The 19,405-nt window shown below is 40.2% G+C and overlaps 1 protein-coding gene across 1 annotated transcript; it reads left to right on the top strand.

Moving 5' to 3' along the window:
• The first annotated feature begins 335 nt into the window (after window positions 1-335).
• Window positions 336-8,358, top strand: LOC110527637 (uncharacterized). The gene is made up of 2 exons (XM_021609043.3): window positions 336-1,091; window positions 4,360-8,358. The coding sequence occupies exons 1-2, from the start codon at window positions 584-586 to the stop codon at window positions 5,232-5,234; spliced, it is 1,383 nt and encodes a 460-aa protein (XP_021464718.3). The 5' UTR covers window positions 336-583; the 3' UTR covers window positions 5,235-8,358.
• Window positions 8,359-19,405: the final 11,047 nt, after the last annotated feature.

Here is a 19,405-nt window from a genome sequence, read left to right as displayed (position 1 = left end):
TGGCATACAAACTCAGTAGCACAGAGTTGATCATCCATATGACGTAAAGAAATACTGCATTGTGGGTAGTCTGGAAGAGTTCACAAAATAAGTGAAATATGTAATAACGAAAAAGCATAACTGTTTGTACTTATAGGTAACCGTATCGTGTCTACAACTAGCTTACTAAGTCTTTAACCACAATGTATTGTTACACTGGTAAGTAAAAACTCATGCTCCCTACACTTTAACTTGTTGTCTGAAGATAAAATGTACATTTTACTCAGCTGCGTTACCCACTCCAGTCAACAGATGGCGGTCTGGGAATTTAAGGTTATGCTGTTGGCGTGACGTATAATCTAGTGGACGGAACGCTCCTTTCAACAGCAGCAACAACAGTTAGTCAGACACCTGGGTAGCTTGCTAGACAAAATAGCCCAACCAATATTACTCTTTAGACGCTTTAGTGTATTTTAGCCACGGTGTTTTAAACCCACTCCTGTCGTCTTGTTAGTTATCCGATTTCATTTCATATTTACAGTGTTGTTATTAGTCAGCTAGCGGTCTGGTTAAGTTAGCATTAGCCTAGCTAACATCCTCGACCATGCGGTCACTAAGCTACTCTCCTGATGAAGAGGAGGAAGATATCACAGTAAAACAAGAAGTAGAGGGCGAGGCCGTTACTGTGAAAGAAGAGGAAGAGGCGTTCAGAGTGAAAGAGGAGGAGGATGTTACAGTAAAAGGAGAGGAGGAAGAGAAAGAGGGTCTGTGGCTGAACATTGTCGTGAAAGAGGAGGGAGAGAAGTATGTTACAATACAAAAACAAGTAGAGGGTGAGGCTGTTACAGTGAAAGAAGAAGAGAAATACGTTTCAGTGAAAGAAGAGGGAGAGGCGTTCAGAGTGAAAGAGGAGGAGGATGTTACAGTAAAAGGGGAGGATGAAGCAGTTTATGGAGTGAAAGAGGAGGGGGAGATGACTGTTACATCGGAAGAGGAGGAGGAAACTGGATATCTCGGCCTAGTTTCCCAAACGCGTCTTAAGGCATCCAATGGTTCTAACAATGAATTTAGCAATAAAATGGTTTTGAGAAACCGTTCCCGGATTAACACTAGTAAGTACTGTCTTAAAAACAGAGGCACAAACTCTGCAGTTGTTGAATTGATGTTTGGTGTTAAGGTGGAAATCTGCAATTGCTACATCCATATTTTGACTTTTAAATTATTTATTTTTAGCCATTGATTCTTGAAGAATATAACACATGCCTCATGAGCTTAGTTCAACTGTTGTACCCCATCAGAACCCCAAATAAGCTTTTTTTTACTATAATGTTTAGAAACAATGTAAATCAACACTGTATAGCCTCAACATGGTTAAAACTATAATTTTGATATCATGGAGGGTCAGTCCTTGCATCCATAGGTCTGTCTATGAATTTGAGAGTAGTTACATTTCTCCAACCCCATAATCATTGTATTACCAAAACAGTGGTGGAATGACAGATTTGTTATTGTTTGATCTGCAGATTGCTGGGTTGTGTGGGTTTTTTAAACAAACAAAATGGCTGCCCAGAGACTTGGTTTGGTAAACAACTGAGGGATGGGGGAAGGAGAAGTGTAACCACTCTCAAATTCATAGAGAACTATATTGTAGCCACCGTAATCCAACACCTAGCGACCTCATCAAGAAGTAAAGACATCTTGGCGTAGCAGTTATAAGGTGTTGGCTTGACGGTCGCTGGACCCAGGTTTGAGTTCAGCTCAGGGCTACCCCCAGAATTCAATACACTATGAATACAAGGACTGGCCATAGGTAACTTTTTAAAGGTAACTTTTATTGCCATTGCCAACTATGTAAAAATAAATTTGCCTACATAAAGCCAACACATGCAAACATGACATTCTGCAGGTAGAAAATATCCTGATAAAAATATCAACAACAAACTTGAAACATTGTATCAACTATCAACTGGGTCAGGAAACTCGGGTAGCAAGCTTGCAACATTGTATACAATATGCTCAGTTTCCTGCCCTCAGACTTTGTTTACTTGCTGTTTGGAGGTAAAGAAAAATTACTTTGAGAAGCTCCACAACTCATTTTTGGTGGTGCATTAGGACAATCAGAAATAATATCAGACATCCCCAAATGGGCACATTTATAGGTCTACATTTGTGTGCATGCCAGGTAGACTAGTCCTACTACAAAATGCGTAATCAGGTGTGCGTCCTTACTCAACATTGACAGGAGTGTTTCAAACAAAAGACAATGAATAAATTGACAAAACTGACGCATCTTGCGAGGTAAGGTCTGGGTGGTCTGTCAGGGGCCGTTTCATTTAGTATCCGTTTGGGTCGGTTGGGGGATGATTGTATTTCCCCATAGTATGTTGTACGAAAGTTGACCAACTGAAAGGGAGTGTAACTTTGATTATAATTACTCTTCCCTTAAGGAGGGAATCGAGGTTCAACACCTGTTTGTCCCCTCCCTTTCCTGGGTTGGTGAAGAGCGGTATTACATTTTAAGGAATAAATCCGAGCCTCACTCTCATCACCTGTGGACGGTGGTGCTTCTAGCGAGCCGTGGATTTAATAGTATGTTGTACCTAGTTTCCCTCCTTCAGGGAACAGTAGTTATAGTCATAACATGTCGATTTGATAGTATGTTGTACCTAGTTTCCCTCTATCAGGGAACAGTAGTTATAGTCATAACGTTATGCTTGTCATATGATGAACTTCAACTTAAATACTGGATCTTGCTGTCGGACAGTTTTTTTGTATTCTGAAATGCACACAAACTATGTATCTTTTAGTGGCTCCTTATGTTATGCTGGGAAAACAGTTTTCATGGGCACAGAAATACTAAATCATTTCAGAGTTTGCTAAATCCCAATGGTTTTTAACAGAGTCATCTTGTAATCCAAGATGGTGTAGCATTAAGACGCGTTTGTTATAAATGGAATGTATTTTTATTCTATTTTTGTATATATTGCAATATATTTCAATCTTTTAACATTTTTAAATTAATTATACCTTCCGGCAACACGCCTCACCCATTATGAAACGGATCTGCTATTTATTTATTTAGACCTTATAGCTAGAACCTCCATCAGCAGCTAGCCATCAGAAGCTAACCAGCTAATTAGCTACTAGCTATTTAGTCATTGTTATCCACTGCTAGTGGCCTTTACCTTTTTAGCTCAGACACCAGCCACTTTTAGCCTGGATAATACCTGCCGTCTGCACAGCGCGATATCAACCCTGAGCATATCGGACTGTTTTTCTCCACTAAATCACCGTGTTCCTGCCGTAAGCTCTGGACCATTACACCGGATAATGGCAGCTAGCTAGCTGCCACCGAGTGGCCCAGCCCCGAAGCTAGCCTTGAGCCAGGCCCATCTCCCGGCCTGCTCAGTGGACCCTAAAATCACTCGGCTACACAGCTGATGCCTCCCAGACTCTTCACTAAGACGACTAGAAGCCACTACATCACCGGATTCCTGCCGTAAGCTCTGGATATTTGCACCGGATTGGCTATAGGGGCTAACACCCTTGTCCCGTAGCTAGCACCAGTTAGCCTCAAGCCAGGTGCATGTCCCGGCTAGCAAACAAAATGACTCCAGCTACAATACCTCTTTTGCCAATTGGCCTGGACCCTTTGTCGACACGGAGCACCGCAGATCCATCACAACTGTTGTAAATGAGAACTTGTTCTCAACTGGTCTACCTGGTTAAATAATGGTGAAATAAAAAAAGTCTTTACTTTATTGACAACACCCAAATGGATACTGTCATTAACGTGGTTCTTCAATAATTACACATAATTCTTAATACTGTAGCAAACATATTAAATAGGACATTCAAATGAGCCTTACAATTATAATCCAAAGTAGTGTGAAATGTACTCATAAGCAACCTGGAAATGGAGGTTACTCCCCTGAGGTTTCCCCCATTCACATTCAGAATACTTTGTGAAGAACTAAAATCTTTGCTCACCATATTTGCTCCAGGCAGATATACTACATCCATAACTATTGGTTTCCTCATTAGCAAGGAGGAGTTTATGCAATCAAATTGCCTTCATGCCGCAATTCTAGCAAACACAGAACGGGGCCGATATTGGAGACCAAAAGTCGTCTGGCACACTGCTTAGTTTCAACAACATGAATAACTTATTTATAGTTCCTAATCTTAGATGTTACTACTAATGTGAAAACAAGATAATGACTATTCTTGCTCATTTTAAGACAATATTCAAATCATTTTAACATCAATTACAGTCAATTGTTGTACAACATCATGGCTACGCTATTAGCATCACCTTTTACAATGGATTTCCACTGTTGTGGGTCTTTAATCATCTGTCTGACTTTGTTGTTCACACAGGAGAGAGACGGGACTATTGTGGATCCTCTGGGGATCCTCAACAACCTCATGATGCTGACGGAGCAGAGAAGAGTCTCTCCAGATCAGAACACCTCAGGAAACGCCTGCAGAGACCAACAGAGAAGAGAACTCACTGCTGCTCTGACTGTGGGAAGAGATTCACCTCATCAGGCATTAAACTTCATCGGAGAACACACACAGGAGAGAAACCTTACAGCTGTGTTCAATGTGGCAAGAGTTTTGGTCAATCTGGCCATCTGACTCAACATAGGAGAATACACACAGGGGAGAAACCTTATAGCTGTGATCAATGTGGGAAGAGTTTTGGTCAATCTGCAGAGCGGACAGTGCACCAGAGAACACACACAGGAGAGAAACCTTACAGCTGTGTTCAATGTGGGAAGAGTTTTGTTCGATCTTGCCATCTGACTCAACACAAGAGAATACACACAGGAGAGAAACCGTTTAGCTGTGATCAATGTGGGAAGAGTTTTGGTCACTCTGGAGAGCTGACAGTGCACCAGAGAGCACACACAGGAGAGAAACCTTACAGCTGTGTTCAATGTGGGAAGAGTTTTGGTCGATCTGGCCATCTGACTAGACACCAGAGAATACACACAGGTGAGAAATCTTACAGCTGTGTTCAGTGTGGGAAGAGTTTTGGTCAATCTGGCCACTTGACTCAACACCAGAGAATACACACAGGAGAGAAACCTTATAGCTGTGGTCAATGTGGGAAAAGATGTACAACATCTGGCTCTTTGACTCTACACCAGAGAACACACACAGGAGAGAAATCTCATAGCTGTGATCAGTGTGACAAGAGATACTCTGATAAAAGATCTCTGATCAAACATCAGAAAATACATACATGAAGGTGTTGTTTCGTGATATCAATGAAATTATGTCACAATATAGAATATTTAAACATTGTAGTAGGAGTATTTTTAAGGAATTTCACAATGTAGAACACTAAACGTTTGCCTCATTGAATTGATTTCAGCGTAATATGGATATTAGCCTCGGGGGAAATCCAGGCTCTGAATTGAAAGAGTACTATTTATGTGACTTAACAAAAATTGATTCACAAAAAAAGAGCTGTGTTACACTTATCATGTTGGTGACCCGCTTGAATCAAAATTCAACACTTCAAAATGCAGCTAGCTGTTTTCTACAAATTGTCCTCTAACCAGTGATGTACACATTATTCCCAGATTCCGTGTGGTTTTTGAGCTGTTAGTTTTAACAGGACATGCAATCTCCTCCCTCCTCTCGGCACAATTGATTTCAACGTGATATCGATGAGTGATGACAAATAAGTGTTGCGTTCCTTTGTTTAGCGACCCCTAAATTGAAATGCATCACTCCAAAATGTAGCTGACTGTCTTCGGCAGGTTGTCCTCTAACCAATGAGCTAGCTTTCAACAGCAAGTACAACCTGATTTCCCCTCTAATCGATATCAGTGATTTATTGCTACTTTTGCTACTTTTATTTATTGCTACCACAGCGTTTTTTGTGCTTGTGTCCATGGTGAGGACAACTTGGTTTCTGATTGTCTCAAGGTGTGGCAGTCAAAAGTTTTGTTTTGTTTTGCGTTTAGCCAATGAGTTGCCATGGATCTTTTTTTGACTGCACGTTTTTCCGTTTTGGAGATGAGTTTTGTTTGGGCTCGTTCCAAGTGGACGAGAGTTCTAGAAGCAAGTGAGTTTTAGGAAGACGAGAGTTCTAGAAGTGAGTGAGTTTTAGGAAGGGAAAAAATACACTTTTTCTTGTTTTTAATTGTTGATAGGCAGAAGTCACCATATTTAAATTGATGAAGGTGAAGCATTGTAGTTGATTTGAATGTGAAATGGAAGTTGTTTTCTGTTGGTGGTGAGCATTCTCTTAAACCTGTTACGACTAGATGTTCCGCTACATCCCGATGAAATTGCAGAGTGCGAAATTCAAAGAAATTATTTGAAATATTTAACTTTCAAAAAACCACAAGTGTAATACATCAAAATCAAGCTTAACTTCTTGTTAATTCAGCCACCGTGTGTCAGCTTTCAAAAAGGCTTTACGGCGAAAGCAAACTAAGCTATTATCTGAGGACAGCGCCCCATCATACAAATGCATGACCAACATTTTTCAACCAGGGAGGTGCGACACGAAAGTCAGAAATAACAATATAATTCATGCCTTACCTTTGAAAATCTTCTTCTGTTGTCACTCCAAAATGTCCCAGAAACATCACAAATGGTCCTTTTGTTCGATAAATTACTTTGTTATATCCCCAAAATGTCCATTTATTTGGCGCGTTTGATTCAGAAATACATTCGTTCCAACTCGCCCAACATGACTCCAAACAAATTTACCTGTAAAGTTGGTCCAAACATTTCAACCAACTTTCCTAATCCTTCCTCAGGTATCCTAAAACATAAATAATCGATCAAATTTAAGACGGAATATACTGTGTTCAATAGCGGATAAAATTAACGTGGAGTGGGCTCCAGGTCGGGCGCAAAACACAATAGAGTCCACTTGGCTTAATTTCTCTATAGAAAAACATCAACCAATTTCTAAAGACTGTTGACATCTAGTGGAAGCCATAGGAACTGCAACCAGGTGCCTCATAAATATAGTTTCCCGTAGAATGTATTTTGAAAACACAGTGACCTGGAAAAAAATGTCCTGCATGGTTTGCCCTCGGGGTTTCGCCTGCCAAATAAGTTATGTTATACTCACAGACATTATTCAAATAGTTTTTGAAAATTCTGAGTGTTTTCTATCCAAATCTACAAATAGAGTAGAGTAGCAGGCAGTTTGGGCACGCTTTTCATCCGGACGTGAAACTACTGCCCCCTAGCCCAAAGAGGTTTAAGGTGTTTACAGTCTTTGGTTTTTCCATTTATGTTTTGAGGTTGGACTTTATAGCTCGTTAGCACGTAGGGCACACTGATTGGTGTCACCTCATTCGTCAGTATGTGTTACAACCCTTTTGGGTTGCTTCCTGTCTTGAAGTTTGTTGTGGGTTTTTCTTTTGTTTGCCTCTTCTTGGGCAGATTTAGTGGGTATCATTTATGTCCCAGTTGTTGTTAACAGTCAACTTTCAGTGGACACCGTGAGAGCAAGATTGTTATAATACTTTTATTGCATCAAATGGTTGTTTTATGCAACAGAATAGAGGGTTCTTAGAACTATTGTGTCTGTGTGTTCTACTGAGGATAGGCCTCTGGGAGATAACTGACAGGAGATTGTTAAGGGAAATTTTATCAATAATGACTAATTATGTATACATTTCAATCAGGACTGACTAATCAGAATACTATTATGTTACTGTATATGTACTAATCAGAATACAATTATGTTACTGTATATGTATGAATTTTCTTTTTAATCTTAGTACTGAATATAATGTATGCAAATATAATCAAGAATTAGAACAATGACTGTCTGTACCATGGTAGAAATGAATGAACTCATAGCCAGACTGGATAGAATGCTTATCTACACCAGCTGTCCTGAGCTCAAGTCATATATCATCTTAATAGGGAAAGATGATGTGTTTAATTTTAATTGGGTGTTAAAACATAGAGCAATTTAATTCCTGCAACAGAGATTTACAATGTCTTTTGGGTGATTAAAACCTAAAGAGAGCACATTCCAGAGCATGAGTTAATGTTTCTGTTCTGTATGGTACCAGGGAGAGATGACCCCAGGTTCTCTACACAAAGAGTACTGTTTTTACAGCAGATACCTATAATTCTCAGCAGACAGTATCTTTCATACAAATCTTAATCTTGTGACCCATTCTATACATCTGTTGTTCGTCATATATGGTTGAAAGGGGTGTATCTTGGCTGTAAAATACCTTTGTACTTTTGTCTCGGGGCTCTCAACAAATCATCTGGGGGTGATTCGTCGACCAGCCATCATTTATCATAGATCACTCAATTTATCCACTTTGTTGTATTGCCCTGCTCCCTTATTAAGTGAATAAAGATTTAGTTTAAGAATAACTCTGACTTGTGCGATAAGTTTGTCTCATTTGATATTAAAGAAATTAACAAACCACATTTGGCGATGGGGACGTGAATCTTGACTTGGTGACTGACGACCTGGGTAAATGACCTGGCTCCAGACAACCTGGCTAAATGGAGCACGAGAGATCCCTCTAACTTGGGATCTCAGGGAGACCACACTTCGGGAACTGAGCAGATGAACCCACCTTTGATCTGAGTGGATACCACAACTCAAACCTAGTTTAAAAAAATAATGAGGTGATCGAAACTACAAGTGTAGTTTTTAGAAAAGCCTCCTAGGCTCTGAGTGTGTATTCCTGTGTGAGGGGGGCACCTTGGAGGTGTAAACAGGGCCGAGCCAGCTATCTGTGTTTACTAGTGGAGACCATTTATGATATAGTATAAGCTAGTAAAGTGCACCTGTAATTGTTTTAAACCTGTCATTATTTTAAACCTGTAATTGTTTTAAACCTGTACCCCATTTTAGAAGTATTGAAAGATGTACATGTATGAGTTGCATTATCCTAGGAATTAACCATGACATAGAAATGTGAAAATATTCCTGCAGGTTAAAATATTGTTGAAAAACAACTAATTGATTAGGTACGTTTGGAAATAGCATTGTATGACTGTGAAATGAGAGTTGTGTGACTGTGATATGAGAGTTGTGTGACTGCGATATGAGAGTTGTGTGACTTGTGTGACTCTTTATCTGAAGTTTGGATAGTAACATAGATCTATAGTTCCTCACAGAGATCTATAGTTCCTCACAGAGATCTATAGTTCCTCGCAGAGATCTATAGTTCCTCGCAGAGATCTATAGTTCCTCGCAGAGATCTGGACTGTCAAAATAGCAGGATGATGTCCTCACCCCTGCCTCGCCTCTGCCTCGGCTAGGCCTTATTCTCTTTTTGTCTATATCCATTCCATGGACTTGATTCATTTCTGAGAAGATCATTTGCACACATTTGTATGCTAATGGATTTCAGTTTGTATTGACTGCTATGTAGGTTTGAGTTTGAGTTTATTTTATTTTTACAGGGACAGTGCACATTAATCAACGTTTCAGTAAAAGTGCCGGTTTAACCAGCCGGCTAATTTTCAACCGCAGTCCCTGGGCAGGTTATTAAAAACTATTACAATATAGACGATCATTGAGCAGGGAGCACACGCAGAGCAACATAGGACAAGCAATACATAGCATACAAACAGAGCAACATAGAACAAAAATCAGCAAGACAAAATTCTTAAAAGCAACAAAGTGTTTCCACACCTCACAAGCTACAGACAACATGGAAAGCGTCAATACACAGCTAGGGATTATGATCACAAATCTGATTGACCTTTAGCCATGTCTTCATGTTTTTTGTGAAGGTGTGATATGTGGTGCAGTTACAGTGGGGAGAACAAGTATTTGATACACTGCCGCCGATTTTGCAGGTTTTCATACTTACAAAGCATGTAGAGGTCTGTCATTTTTATCATAGGAACACTTCAACTGTGAGAGACGGAATCTAAAACAAAAATCCAGAAAATCACATTGTATGATTTTTAAATAATTCATTTGCATTTTATTGCATGACATAAGTATTTGATACATCAGAAAAGCAGAACTTAATATTTGGTACAGAAACCTTTGTTTGCAATTACAGAGATCATACGTGGTAGAAAATGCAATTGATTAAAATACAAAATACTGGAATTATCCCTTTACACATGTACTGCACTGGAATTATCCCTCTACACATGTACTGTACTGGAATTATCCCTCTACACATGTACTGTACTGGGATTATCATTCTGCACTCTTTATACATGTACTGCACTATAATTATCATTCTGAAGCTTTACACATGTACTGCACTGGAAATATCCCTCTACAATGTACTGGGATTATCCCTCTACACATGTACTCTACTGGGATTATCTCTCTACACTCTTTACACGTGTAATGTACTGGAATTATCCCTCTACACCCTTAACGCATGTACTGTACTGGAATTATCCCTCTACACCCTTTACACATGTACTGTACTGGAATTATCCCTCCACACATGTACTGTACTGGGATTATCCCTCTACACATGTACTGTACTGGGATTATCTCTCTACACATGTACTGCACTGGAATTATCCCTCAACACCCTTTACACATGTAATGTACTGTAATTATCCATCTACGCATGTACTGTACTGGAATTATCCCTCTACACCCTTTGCACATGTAATGTACTGGAATTATCCCTCTACACATGTACTGTACTGGAATTATCCCTCTACACACTTTACACGTGTACTGTACTGGAATTATCTCTCTACACATGTACTGTACTGGAATTATCCCTCTACACCCTTTACACATGTAATGTACTGGAATTATCCCTCTACACCCTTTACACATGTACTGTACTGGAATTATCCCTCTACACCCTTTACACATGTACTGTACTGGAATTATCCCTCTACACCCTTTACACATGTACTGTACTGGAATTATCCCTCTACACCCTTTACATATGTACTGTACTGGCATTATCCCTCTACACATGTACTGTACTGGGATTATCCCTCTACACATGTACTGTACTGGGATTATCTCTCTACACATGTACTGCACTGAAATTATCCCTCAACACCCTTTACACATGCAATGTACTGTAATTATCCTTCTACACATGTACTGTACTGGAATTATCCCTCTACAGCCTTTACACATGTACTGTACTGGAATTATCCCTCTACACCCTTTACACATGTACTGTACTGGAATTATCCCTCTACACATGTACTGTACTGAAATTATCCCTCTACACATGTACTGTACTGGAATTATCCCTCTACACGTGTACTGTACTGGAATTATCCCTCTACACATGTACTGTACTGGAATTATCCCTCTACACATGTACTGTACTGGAATTATCCCTCTACACATGTACTGCACTGGAATTATCCCTCTACACATGTACTGCACTGGAATTATCCCTCTACACATTTATCCCTCTACACCCTTTACACATGTACTGTACTGGAATTGTCCCTCTACCCCCTTTACATATGTACTGTACTGGCATTATCCCTCTACACATGTACTGTACTGGGATTATCCCTCTACACATGTACTGTACTGGGATTATCTCTCTACACATGTACTGCACTGAAATTATCCCTCAACACCCTTTACACATGTAATGTACTGTAATTATCCATCTACACATGTACTGTACTGGAATTATCCCTCTACAGCCTTTACACATGTACTGTACTGGAATTATCCCTCTACACCCTTTACACATGTACTGTACTGGAATTATCCCTCTACACATGTACTGTACTGGAATTATCCCTCTACACATGTACTGTACTGGAATTATCCCTCTACACGTGTACTGTACTGGAATTATCCCTCTACACATGTACTGTACTGGAATTATCCCTCTACACATGTACTGTACTGGAATTATCCCTCTACACATGTACTGCACTGGAATTATCCCTCTACACATGTACTGCACTGGAATTATCCCTCTACACATTTATCCCTCTACACCCTTTACACATGTACTGTACTGGAATTATCCATCTACACATGAACTGTACTGGAATTATCCCTCCACACATGTACTGTACTGGAATTATCCCTCTACATATGTACTGCACTGGAATTATCTCATTGACTGGCAGAAACTTGCTGTTTTTTTATTGGGCCATCAAAGCTGGCTCAGTGATTTTTGTGATTGGTTACATTTCAGTCATATGTGCATCAGTGGCAAGAAAAAGTATGTGAACCCTTTGGAATGACCTGGATTTCTGCATAAATTGGTCATCACATTTGATCTGATCTTCATCTAAGTCACAACAATAGACAAACATAGTGTGCTTAAACTAATAACACACAAATTATTGTGTTTTTCTTGTCTATATTGAATACATCATTTAAACATTGACATTGTAGGTTGGAAAAAGTATGTGAACCCATAGGTTAATGACTTCTTCAAAAGCTATTTGGAGTCAGGAGTGAGCTAACCTGGAGTCCAATCAAGACGAGATTGGAGATGTTGGTTAGAGCTGCTTTGCCCTATTAAAAATGCTCACAAAATGTGAGTTTGCTATTCACATGAAGCATTGTCTGATGTGAACCATGCCTTGAACAAAAGAGATCTCAGAAGACCTAAGATTAAGAATTGTTTACTAGCATGAAGCTGGAAAGGGTTACAAAAGTGTCTCTAAAAGCCTTGATGTTCATCAGTCCACGGTAACACAAATTGTCGATAAATGGAGAAAGTTCAGCACTGGGAGTGGCCGTCCTGCATGACAGCAAGAGCTCAGTGAGGTTAAGAAGAATCCTAGAGTGTCAGCTAAAGACTTACAGAAATCTCTGGAACATGCTAACATCTCTGTTGAAGAGTCTGCGATACATAAAACACTAAACATGAATGGTGTTCATTGGAGGACATCACGGAAAAAAACACTGCTGTCCAAAAAAAACATTGCTGCACGTCTGAAGTTTGCAAAAGTGCACCTGGATGTTCCACAACGCTACTGGCAAAATATTCTGTGGATACATTAAACTAAAGTTGAGTTGTTTAAGAAGGTAAACACAACACTATGTGTGGAGAACAAAAGACACAGCACACCAACATCAAAACCTCATCCAAACTGTAAAGTATGGTGGCGGGAGCGTCATGGTTCGGGACTGCTTTGCTGCCTCAGGACCTGGACAGCTTGTTATCATTGATGGAAAAATGAATTCCCAAGTTTATCAAGACATTTTGCAGGAGAATGTTAGGCTATCTGTCCGCCAATTGAAGCTCAAGTTGGGTGATGTAACCAGGAAACAACCAAAAACACAGAATAAATTAACAACAGGATAGCTTAAACAGAAGAAAATATGACTTCTGGAGTGGCCCAGTCAGAGTCGTGACCTCAACCCAATTGAGATGCAGTGGCATGACCTCCAGAGAGCAGTTCACACACCAGACATCCCAAGAATATTGCTGAACGGAAACAGTTTGTAAAGAGGAATTGTCCAAAATTACTCCTGACCGTTGTGCAGGTCTGATCCGCAACTACAGAAAACGTTTGGTTGAGGTTATTGCTGCCAAAGGGGGTCAACCAGTTATTAAATCCAAGGGTTCACATACTTTTTCTTGCCACTTTCAGTAGCTGAATATGCTTATGGACTAACAGTTTGACAGTTTGAATGCAAATTAATTACTTAAAAATCATACAATGTGATTTTCTGGATTTTTTTTTTCTCTCACAGTTGAAGTGTACCTATGATAAAAAAATTACAGACATGCTTTGTAAGTAGGAAAACCTGCAAAATCGGCAGTGTATCAAATACTTGTTCTCCACACTGTATATATACAGTACCAGACTAGATGAGTTTCATATTGGGTCTAAATGGCTAATGTAATGATGCATTAAGCCATGTATTTTATACACTGCTGAAAAAATAAAGGGAACACTAAAATAACACATCCTAGATCTGAATGAATGAAATATTCTTATTAAATACTTTTTTCTTTACATAGTTGAATGTGCTGACAACAAAATCACACAAAAATTATCAATGGAAATCAAATTTATCAATGCATGGAGGTCTGGATTTGGAGTCACACTCAAAATTGGAAAACCACACTACAGGCTGATCCAACGTTGATGTAATGTCCTTAAAACAAGTCAAAAGGAGGCTCAGTAGTGTGTGTGGCCTCCACGTGCCTGTATGACCTCCCTACAACGCCTGGGCATGCTCCTGATGAGGTGGCGGAAGGTCTCCTGAGGGATCTCCTCCCAGACCTGGACTAAAGCATCCGCCAACTCCTGGACAGTCTGTGGTACAACGTGGTGTTGGTGGATGGAGCGAGACATGATGTCCCAGATGTGCTCAATTGGATTCAGGTCTGGGGAACGTGCGGGCCAGTCCATAGCATCAATGCCTTCCTCTTGCAGGAACTGCTGACACACTCCAGCCACCTGAGGTCTAGCATTGTCTTGCATTAGGGAGGAACCCAGGGCCAACTGCACCAGCATATGGTCTCACAAGGGGTCTGAGGATTTCATCTCGGTACCTAATGACAGTCAGGCTACCTCTGGCGAGCGGCCCCCCAAAGAAATGCCACCACACACCATGACTGACCCACCGCCAAACCGGTCATGCTGGAGGATGTTGCAGGCAGCAGAACGTTCTCCACGGCGTCTCCAGACTGTCACATGTGCTCAGTGTGAACCTGCTTTCATCTGTGAAGAGCACAGGGCGCCAGTGGCGAATTCTCTGGCAAATGCCAAACGTCCTGCACGGTGTTGGGCTGTAAGCACAACCCCCACCTGTGGACGTCGGGCCCTCATGCCACCCTCATGGAGTCTGTTTCTGACCGTTTGAGCAGACACATGCACATTTGTGGCCTGCTGGAGGTCATTTTGCAGGGCTCTGGCAGTGCTCCTCCTGTTCCTCCTTGCACAAAGGTGGAGGTAACGGTCCTGCTGCTGGGTTGTTGCCCTCCTACAGCCTCCTCCACATCTCCTGATGTACTGGCCTGTCTCCTGGTAGTGCCTCCATGCTCTGGACACTACGCTGACAGACACAGCAAACCTTCTTGCCACAGCTCGCATTGATGAGCCATCCTGGATGAGCTGCACTACCTGAGCCATTTGTGTGGGTTGTAGACTCCGTCTCATGCTACCACTAGAGTGAAAGCACCGCCAGCATTCAAAAGTGACCAAAACATCAGCCAGGAAGCATAGGAACTGAGAAGTGGTCTGTGGTCACCACCTGCAGAACCACTCCTTTATTGGGGGTGTCTTGCTAATTGCCTATAATTTCCACCTGTTGTCTATTCCATTTGCACAACAGCATGTGAAATGAATTGTCAATCAGTGTTGCTTCCTAAGTGGACAGTTTGATTTCACAGAAGTGTGATTGACTTGGAGTTACATTGTGTTGTTTAAGTGTTCCCTTTATTTTTTTTAGCAGTGTATATATATATATAGTAAAACGTTTGGACACACCTACTCATTTAAGGGCTTTTCTTTATTTTTACTATTTTCTACATTGTAGAATAAGAGTGAAGACATCAAAACTATGAAATAACACAATAATGGAATCCTGAAGTAACCAAAAAAGTGTTAAACAAATCAAAATATATTGTAGATTCTTCAAAGTAGCCACCCTTTGCCTTGATCACAACTTTTCACACTATTGGAATTCTGTCAAATAAATCAAGAGATAAAAACAAATTAGTCAGAGCAGTGGTACGGTTTGTCTCCTGTGTGTGTTCTCTGGTGTCTATTCAGGCTGCTTGACTGAGTAAAACTCTTCCCACACTGGTCACAGCTATAAGGCTTCTCTCCTGTGTGTGTTCTCTGGTGCTCTTCAAGGTGTTCTCTCCGAGAAAAGTTTTTCCCACATTGCTCACAGCTACATGGCTGCTCTCCTGTATGTGTTCGCTGGTGTGATACCAGGTTGCATGACTAAAACTCTTACCACATTTATCACAGCTATAAAGGCTTCCCTCTCGTGTGTGTTCTCTGGTGTGTTTTCAGATTACTTGAATTAGTAAAACTCTTCCCACATTGAACACAGCTATGGAAAAGAAAGAACCTTTTGGGGTTCCTTTTTTAAACTCCCTGTCCACCCTCCCTCCATTATAAAAACATATTTTAATAATAATAACAATATTGACAATATTGATTTAAATAATTATTTGTTTATTTACTGGCACCACAAATGTGAATTAATATTTACAAAACAATTCACCCAACAAAACTCATTACAAAATTGCAACATTTCTGCAGACATGTCAGACCATAATAAATAAATACATTTACTTTGTATAATGATTTTCATGGCATTTAAAATATATAAAATAATAATGTACAATAAAAACAACATACATTAAAAATTAATCATAGATAAACTAACAACATTGTAGACTTGATGCTAAAAATAGATTTTTCAGCTTTAGTGTGTATTTCGTATCCACTTAGTTATGACCGGCCCTGGTAACTTCACGCCAACTTCTCTTATCCCCAGAACACAGTAACTTAAGAACATAAGTGTTTTTCTGACATTTTTGGGAAATTTAAGGGAAAATAAAAAATACAGCCCTAGCAGAGCCCCAAGTCCCATGGGGACGTCCTCGAGGGCGTGGATGTTCTCCCCATCAAAGGCCAGCAGGATTTCACACTCATACCCATTCCCTTGACTTGATTCATTTCTGAGAAGAACTGAAAAGATCATTTACACACATTTGTATGCTAATAGATGTCAGTTTGTATTGACTGCTATGTAGGTGAAATGTACACTTCAAATGCAGCTGTCCTACAACATATCTGAACCTTCTTCTTCATCCCAATTGCATTGTGTCCATGTTCTGTCCTACAAGAATCTAGCAAAGGAAGATACAGTGCCTTGCGAAAGTATTCGGCCCCCTTGAACTTTGCGACCTTTTGCCACATTTCAGGCTTCAAACATAAAGATATAAAACTGTATTTTTTTGTGAAGAATCAACAACAAGTGGGACACAATCATGAAGTGGAACGACATTTATTGGATATTTCAAACTTTTTTAACAAATCAAAAACGGAAAAATTGGGCGTGCAAAATTATTCAGCCCCCTTAAGTTAATACTTTGTAGCGCCACCTTTTGCTGCGATTACAGCTGTAAGTCGCTTGGGGTATGTCTATCAGTTTTGCACATCGAGAGACTGAATTTTTTTCCCATTCCTCCTTGCAAAACAGCTCGAGCTCAGTGAGGTTGGATGGAGAGCATTTGTGAACAGCTGTTTTCAGTTCTTTCCACAGATTCTCGATTGGATTCAGGTCTGGACTTTGACTTGGCCATTCTAACACCTGAATATGTTTATTTTTGAACCATTCCATTGTAGATTTTGCTTTATGTTTTGGATCATTGTCTTGTTGGAAGACAAATCTCCGTCCCAGTCTCAGGTCTTTTGCAGACACCATCACTTCCAGAATGGTCCTGTATTTGGCTCCATCCATCTTCCCATCAATTTTAACCATCTTCCCTGTCCCTGCTGAAGAAAAGCAGGCCCAAACCATGATGCTGCCACCACCATGTTTGACAGTGGGGATGGTGTGTTCAGCTGTGTTGCTTTTACGCCAAACATAACGTTTTGCATTGTTGCCAAAAAGTTCAATTTTGGTTTCATCTGACCAGAGCACCTTCTTCCACATGTTTGGTGTGTCTCCCAGGTGGCTTGTGGCAAACTTTAAACAACACTTTTTATTGATATCTTTACGAAATGGCTTTCTTCTTGCCACTCTTCCATAAAGGCCAGATTTGTGCAATATACGACTGATTGTTGTCCTATGGACAGAGTCTCCCACCTCAGCTGTAGATCTCTGCAGTTCATCCAGAGTGATCATGGGCCTCTTGGCTGCATCTCTGATCAGTCTTCTCCTTGTATGAGCTGAAAGTTTAGAGGGACTGCCAAGTCTTGGTAGATTTGCAGTGGTCTGATACTCCTTCCATTTCAATATTATCGCTTGCACAGTGCTCCTTGGGATGTTTAAAGCTTGGGAAATCTTTTTGTATCCAAATCCGGCTTTAAACTTCTTCACAACAGTATCTCGGACCTGCCTGGTGTGTTCCTTGTTCTTCATGATGCTCTCTGCGCTTTTAACGGACCTCTGAGACTATCACAGTGCAGGTGCATTTATACGGAGACTTGATTACACACAGGTGGATTGTATTTATCCTCATTAGTCATTTAGGTCAACATTGGATCATTCAGAGATCCTCACTGAACTTCTGGAGAGAGTTTGCTGCACTGAAAGTAAAGGGGCTGAATCATTTTGCACGCCCAATTTTTCAGTTTTTGATTTGTTAAAAAAGTTTGAAATATCCAATAAATGTCGTTCCACTTCATGATTGTGTCCCACTTGTTGTTGATTCTTCACAAAAAAAATACAGTTTTATATCTTTATGTTTGAAGCCTGAAATGTGGCAAAAGGTCGCAAAGTTCAAGGGGGCCGAATACTTTCGCAAGGCACTGTATATATATATATATATATATATATATATATATATATATATATATATATATATAAAATCGGCCGATTTAATCGGTATCGCCTTTTTTTGGTCCTCCAATAATCGGTATCGGCGTTGAAAAATCATAATCGGTCGACCTCTACTATGTTATTGTTTGGTGAAGTTATGGGCCAATTTGTTACACTTAGTGTACAAACACTCATTGTCAGGCTGATGGCAAAGCTAGCCGAAGAGCATTTTACTGGTTTGTGTTTTTTTAAAGTATAAAGCAGTTGATTTGTGACAAAAACACCAACATATTAAGCAGGTGATTCAAAATGAGTCTTACAATTATAATCCAAAAGTAGTGTGAAATGCACTCTTAAGCAACCTATAAATGGCTATTTTTGCTGTCAGCCTATGAGAACTTGCTTTTTCCCCCACGGTGGTGAATTCGTGAATAGACACAGAGCTTAATGTGAGTTTCCTTGAGTAGCACTCCTGATCTTGCGCTGTAATATTCAGAAAACATTGTGAAAAACTAAAATCTTTGCTCACCATTTTTGCTCCAGGCAGATATACTACATCCTCATTAGCAGGGAGGAGTTTGTGCAATAAAATTGTGTGCATTGACCTTGTGACGCAATTTTATCAAACACCGAAAGGGGCCTATATTGGAAACCAAAAGTCATCTGGCACAGTGCTTAGGATTTCAACAACTTGAATAATTTATTTCTAGTCACTACTAATGTGAAAACAAGACAAAAATATGGCTATTGTTGCTAACTTGACTATGGTCAAATTTAACAGACGTCAATTGTTGTACAACGTCATGGGTATGGGTATGCTCTGGGCATCACCTTTTACCTCAAATAAACAGTGGATTTCTGCTGTTGTGGACCTTTAACCATCTGTCTGACTTTGTCGTTCACACAGGTGAGAGACAGGACAATCGATGATCCTCTGTGGAGCCTCAACAACCTCACGATGCTGACGAGGCAGAGAAGAGTCTCTCCAGATCAAAACCCCTCACGGAACACCTGCAG

This window comes from Oncorhynchus mykiss, chromosome 7 (genome assembly GCF_057628025.1).
Source record: "Oncorhynchus mykiss isolate SJ-2025 chromosome 7, ASM5762802v1, whole genome shotgun sequence".
NCBI classification, from domain to species: Eukaryota; Metazoa; Chordata; class Actinopteri; order Salmoniformes; family Salmonidae; genus Oncorhynchus; species Oncorhynchus mykiss.
This window is presented reverse-complemented; position numbering and strand designations above follow the sequence as displayed.

Coding starts and splice junctions, on each gene's coding strand:
- LOC110527637 (XM_021609043.3), top strand. CDS start 584: ATGCGGTCACTAAGCTACTCTCCTGATGAAGAGGAGGAAGATATCACA. Junction 1,092..4,359: donor CCGTTCCCGGATTAACACTA/GTAAGTACTGTC, acceptor TTGTTCACACAG/GAGAGAGACGGGACTATTGT.